The sequence below is a fragment of the Anneissia japonica genome, unplaced genomic scaffold, assembly GCF_011630105.1.
Source record: "Anneissia japonica isolate Jap-2015-1 unplaced genomic scaffold, ASM1163010v1 scaffold665_len1252844_cov201, whole genome shotgun sequence".
Classification (NCBI taxonomy): domain Eukaryota; kingdom Metazoa; phylum Echinodermata; class Crinoidea; order Comatulida; family Comatulidae; genus Anneissia; species Anneissia japonica.
In genome coordinates this window covers 1,127,782-1,134,633 of record NW_022757135.1, presented here as the reverse complement: position 1 = coordinate 1,134,633, position 6,852 = coordinate 1,127,782, and the positions used below count along the sequence as shown (strand labels likewise).

Genomic DNA, 6,852 nt, shown 5'->3' with positions numbered 1-6,852 from the left:
TATATATACTCCTCCATTATTGCCCTTTGTGACGAATGAGCCAGACGACTCGGATATTTGTCAGTCAACTCTAAACAAAACATTTTACTATACGTGCGGCATGAAACAATGTGTTTGTACAAATATTTTAAAAATAAAACTCGGAAAGGTAAGTGTGTCAAAGATTTTATATAAGTAAATATTATACAAATATAGGGCGTATTCGACTGGCCGTTCTTCGTTAAACCACGCCCACCTGCGCAGCAGTAAAATCCTGTCAAAGAAGACGACCAGTCGAATAGAAAACTTGTAAATACTCGATAAAACAAAATGGCTGTATAGCTACCGCGATACACGTTGCGTAATCAAGATTGCTTCAACTTGTGGTAGTATGGGTTTTTTTTGTAAAAAAAAATGTTTTCATTCAGTTTTTTAAATTCTGTTAGCCTACAAATATTTTTTGACTCCATGTGGGTAAATATTATAATTTTTATTTTATGAAATTTAATCTAAGTAAATGTTGTTTATAAACTCATCAATCAAACCGTTAGCAGCCGTTTGAGAACATAGCCATAGATTCTACGAGCCCTGAAAAAGTATTTACTTCCTAGCCTAGGCTAGCTAGAGGCCTACAAGACTACTGTAACAGTCTAGGCCGGCTATCAAAGGTGTGTCTATAGCTCTTGCTCATTTCCTCAATTTCAACACCCATCGTCTTGCAATATTTGTCGAATATTTACAAGACATATTTAATTTGTCTTTCGGTGCTTTGCAATCGGCTTCATCAAGAAGTAGTGCTAGGCCTAGGCTAGTCCTTCTTTATCCAGGAGCTCGAACCGACAAGCCTCCATTCCTTATCTTCTGATTCTACTCGCTGATGCAGGGCGCGGTCAGCAAAGTTTTTGTTCGTAGGTAAGTTTGGTAAAATTTCATGAATTATTCATAACTTTTCTTCTTTTGTGTAAGAAAGGCTTCGCTCGATGCTGGCATCATCCAGTGGCGGATCTATGATTTAGCAAAGGGGAGTGAATAATGCGAGACGCACAGAAATGGGAGGGGTGGTTTTAGGAGGGGGATTTATTCCCCTCCCATTTGAGATTTTTTTTTTTTGGATTAGTAGGCTAGATGCTCTTAGATGACATCTGAAAAGCTTAAAATAGAAGTGCATGTATTACAGTGTAGCCTTCTATTCTACACGTAACTTACACTTACGAGAAGCACACACACCCACGCACACAAGACGAGTGATCATTTGTTTAATGGTAACGGAAAGGGGGTTGTTATCCACCCTATTCACTCCTCCTAGATCGCCACTGCATCAATCATTATTCGTATCAGCATCGAGCGAAGAAGTCTACGAAAGTGGAGTTTCCTCAGTCCACATTTGAACACTAGCCTGGTTCTCACGAGAGCCCTAGTATCCGGATCGGGAGCTAACCGTTAGCGCTAACCGTTAGCACCTGTGTGAGAACGCCCGATCGGTTAGCGCTAACCGTTAGCGGTATCCGGATACCGCTAACGGTTAGCAAGCGCTATCGGTTAGCACGTTGAGCGCGTTTCTATCATCAACCAATCACACGTGCGCGTTTACAATTTCCAGTTCCTTATTGGCCAGTTATTCAATCATCATATTCTTGATATCGGATCGGGATCTTCTCGGACGCACGGCAGCTAACGGTTAGCAGAATCCGGATCCTGATAACCGTTAACTGCCCAGTGAGAATATAGCCATAAGCCTGGTTCTCACGAGCCCTAGTATCCGGATCGGGAGCTAACCGTTAGCGCTAACCGTTAGCACCTGTGTGAGAACGCCCGATCGGTTAGCGGTATCCGGATACCGCTAACGGTTAGCAAGCGCTATCGGTTAGCAAGTTGAGCGTGTTTCTATCATCAACCAATCACACGTACTGGTTTACAATTTCGAGTTTCTTATTGGCCAGTGATTCGATCATCATGTTCTTGGTATCCGGATCGGGATTTTCTCGTATGGACGCACGGTAGCTAACGGTTAGCAGGATCAGGATCCTGCTAACCGTCAGTTGCTGTGTGAGAACTTAGCCATAGAGTACCTACCCTTATTCTAAACTCTTCTACAGCCTGGTTCTCACGAGAGCCCTAGTATCCGGATCGGGAGCTAACCGTTAGCGCTGACCGTTAGCACCTGCGTGAGAACGCCCGATCGATTAGCAAGTTGAGCTCGTTTCTATCATCAACCAATCACACGTACGCGTTTACAATTTCCAGTTTCTTATTGGCCAGTGATTCGATCATCATATTTTTGGTATCCGGATGGGGATTTTCTCGTAAGGACGTACGGCAGCTTAGCAGGATCCGGATCCTGCTAACCGTTAGCAGCCGTGTGAGAACATAGCCTACCTCTTCCTGTCTGATGTTTATCATCACGTAATGTTGTGTTCCGGATAGTAAATTTAGGCTGATGTATTAAAATTCGGAATTAACTGAGTCAATTCAATCACTGGTTTTATTTTTACATTGATTCAAATACAAGGCCCATACAAGGGCTGGAAACTAGGTCTTATCGCGATAACCAGAGCAGCTGATATCAGGCTGACCATGGGCTGACACAGACTTGGAAGTAGCGCATACTGTATATGGTCCGTAAGAAGAGGATATGCCACTGAGGAAAGGGATTAAGTTCGCTGTTTGAAATGCAGGAATACTTTGCTTTTGACCAGAAACAAATATAAATATATTGACATACATTATATTTCAGGTGGTAGAAATTGTATTTCTTAATACTGATGAAGATATTATACAACATCCAATGCATATGCATGGTGGCAGCTTCCGTCTTTTGGGATTAGGTTCATTCCACACTAAAAAAATGACACTCGATAACGTCATTCAACTCGACAAAGAAGGTGATTTAAGAAATAAATATAATTATATACTGTAGCTACATATACTATGTAGGCCTATATCATTAGACTAAATAGTAGTAAACGTAATTACTTTTATTATTATGCCTATTAAAATATTACTATTATTACTATTTTATTATTATCATTATAATATATTATTATTATTATTATTATTATTATTATTATTATTATTATTATTATTATTATCTGAGAATGTGTCTTGTGTCTCATGCCTTGTGATGATGTTCCTGTCTATAAACAAAATTTAATCAAAATATGTACAACTTCCAATCTGGTTTTTAGAATACTGGATAGATGGTTAAGTCTATAATTTCAAATTGTGAATGTCGGTAAGAATATTCTAGATGGTCGAATGATGTTTTGATATTATTTTTTATCTTATCAAATACAAATTTTATTGTAGGTGGTCTGTTGAGAAATTCTCCAGTCAAAGCTGCATTAAAAGATACAGTAATGGTGCCTTCTAATGGATACGCCATCTTAAGGATGAAGGCAGAAAATCCGGGTTACTGGTTCTTTCATTGTCATACTATGAATCACGGGGAAGTAAGTAGACATTTTTCATCCATTGTCTTTATATATATATATATATATATATATATATATATATATATATATACGTATATCATCAGCGTAATATATTATTATTTAAAAAAAAATACAATTATTTTATTTATCGTTTAAAGAATTCCATAACAAAAGACAGTGTAGTTTGGCTCTTTTAAAAATGTTTTGCCGCTCATAGTTATATTCTTAACTGCCTATCCGCAGAAGTGGTGAGTGAGCTCTTTGGCTAACCAACTCTAGTTTACTGTTTAATGGTACTAATTAGTACCAGTTTAGTACTAAGAAGGAGGTCTGATATTATAAAGATGTGGTATGATTGTTCAATAATATGTTAAAATAATAGATTTGAAAGTTACAGATATACTGCAACCCAGCCCTCTAGGGAACTACCTAAAAATATTCCCTCCACTGCGCCCCCTTCGTAGGTCTATATGATAATATAAAATACACACGAGTGACCAAAATATCTATCATTACTATAATGTGAAGTTCCAAAATTCAACTTATTTTGAAAGTCGCGTTTCTCGTGGTTTACTGATAATCTAGGTATAATGAGTAGCATCTGGAAATAAATGTTCTAATACAGTACTGAGAAAAATATATCTCATTGACTGATGTAGGTTTAAAATGCCTATACTCTGTATAAATGCTTATATATTAAAATCTATATAAAATTTCACAATTCTTCTTGGTTATTTTCATAGAGAGGAATGGTTATAGTTTTGCAGTTTGGTGAACCAAGTGAAATGCCGAAGCCTCCATTAGATTTCCCAAGGTGTGAGGGTTGGGAACCGAAATGATCGCTGACAACAGACGTTAATAATGAAAGCAAAGTAGGGCTTGCAAACATTTTAAAAAAGGATTAATGAGAATGCTAGATATAAATGTATAGTTTATATTTATAGCCTGAATACAACGAAATATATTATAATGAAAAGGAACAATAGCATCGGATATAAAGGTTGAATAATATTTAAAAAAAACTTTTGGATATATTAATTTAGTAAATTATCTGGCTTTCTTAATGTTTTTTTATATATATTTTTTTTAATATTGTGTGTTTTCGTTTAACTCTGATAACATTTTAAAGAGACAAGCAACATATTAGCATTTGAAAAGTTTTTTTAGCATTTGTTTTACCTTTCTTAACTAAAATGTTAATTGATCAGAAACCTTGCTAATTAAACGCTCTTAATTATCTGTTTAATGTTTGTAATTACTTTGTAATGAACGCACTCCAAAGCTGTGATGACGTTCCACTATTACAAAAGTAGAGCTTCAATAAATTATTATAAGTAGTAGTAGACAAAGACGGTATAAACAGATAAAAAACAAATGATTTGAACAAACAGGACCAGTACAGATAAAATCAAAGAAAAATCTTGACAAAATCATAACAAAAGCAACAGATTTCATATTAATGTAAAACTCATGGAGAACTTAATAACACTATTTTTGTTTTAATCTAATGTATATATTACTTATAATCTATCTGACTGACTATTCTCTGTATATATAATAATAAGGAATTGTTTTTATAATGCCTGAACCGTTATAGTATGTTATTATTATTGAGAAAATGTATATCTGCTTCTGCTTTTTCCATCTCTTTGCTGGGTATTAATAATAATAATAATAATAATAATAATAATAATAATAATAATAATAATAATAATAATAATAATAATAATAATAATAATAATAATAATAATTATTATTATTATTATTATTATTAATATCATTATTATTATTATTATTATTATTATTATTATTATTATTATTATTATTGTTGTTGTCGTTGGTGTTGTTCTAAACATGGTCAGGGTGGATATTGCTTAGTGGTTTCCAAACACCTTAAGGCTTACTCAAGACAATTATAGTAAAATTAATAGGCCGATGTATAATGGACCTTTTCACCAAGCCCCGCCATTTACAGTACATGTTGTTGATAATGTTTTGGACTTAAACATAGCTTAAACATACATAAACCTGCGTGTTTGTTGGCAAGATAATGACTACCCTATAAGACGTTCTGATTAGTCAGTTGTCAAGTTTAATTGACTATTTGGGAAAGTCCAATTTCTGCTATTTCTAAGAAAATGTATTATCATCTTGAATTATCACGGGTAAATGTGTTTTTCTATACTATCATATATTGTAATATTTTCATTTGAACAAATTCAAAAAGACTTTGTACTTCAAAGCCAGGCTCCGGAGGAAAAGTTTGTTTTAATACGCTGTACGGTACTGATTTTTAATAAGATACAGATTTTTTAATATTTAAAAACTGGGGGGAAAAGGGGCGTAACCACACTTTTTTTTCACCTTCTTTCCTTCTCCCAGTTTTTGAATATTCAAAAATATCTATCTCATCAACCGCTGCATTATTTTTTTGTCAAATATGCTTTTGTGAAAAATCAGTTCTACAACATATCAATAAAATATGTTTCCTTCGGAGTCTGGCTTCTTGGTAGTGTATAAAAATAAGCTCCCAGCGGGAGCGTGTGTCTACTGATTCTATAGAAACGATGATGTGGAAAATGATTAATTATTTAATTGTTTAATGTCATGACAGTAAGTGGGGGTGTTGATATTATACTCAGTACCTAACTGCTTTATGGAAATATCGAACTAAATTATTAAATGAATTACCGCCCTCTATATAATATTTTTATTTATTTTTTATTTTTATTTTTATAAAAATATATACTGTATCTTCTTACTGTATTAATTATCGCCCCTACAGTATTTTTTCAAACTCTTACCTTTTGTACGGATTTATTTAGATATTCGAACAGATCAAATTAATTTGCTCTGTATGCTATATGTAATTATTATTGTTAGTTAAGATTAATTTTTTCATGCCTAAAAACAAAATTAAATGAGCAACTGGATTGATAGTATCAATCTAATTGCTTATTTAATTTAGTACTGAGTTTTCCTACTTTCAAGTATTCAAACTGTATTATATTTTGTTATCATTTTGTTTAGTTAAGTGTTATTACTATGTATGTTGTCTATATATAGTTAATAGAACGCACCGTCATATGACGTGTTGCCGCTGATCAAAAAGTGTTGTTCAATAAAGTGATTGAATACTCTCATGTATTGTCTATTCATTGTATACACTACAGTACACCATGGTATTTCCTGTTAATAGATACATAATTACAGTGACAGTGATATTCTTATCCTGTTACCAGGACAACTAATTTCACTGTTCCCTGCCTTATCTGATTATTGCAGGTATCAAACGCTACGTCACACCAGGGAACAGTGAAATTTTCGCTGTTCCCTGGTCACAAAAACGACATTTATCACTTGTGATACAACAAATGAGATGTGTATAAGAGACAGAGTTTATATTTATAGCCTGAATACCACGAAATATATTATAATGAAA

At 34.0% G+C, this 6,852-nt stretch overlaps 1 protein-coding gene across 1 annotated transcript in view; it reads left to right on the top strand.

Moving 5' to 3' along the window:
• Positions 1-5,100, top strand: part of LOC117124462 (laccase-1-like) — a gene marked incomplete in the record, with an annotated part of 12,110 nt that extends 7,010 nt beyond the window's left edge. The window contains 4 exon segments of the mRNA XM_033270693.1: positions 1-148; positions 2,714-2,861; positions 3,286-3,428; positions 4,154-5,100. Coding sequence (XP_033126584.1) covers positions 1-148; positions 2,714-2,861; positions 3,286-3,428; positions 4,154-4,249 — 535 coding nt within the window.
• Between the last annotated feature and the right edge of the window lie 1,752 nt (positions 5,101-6,852).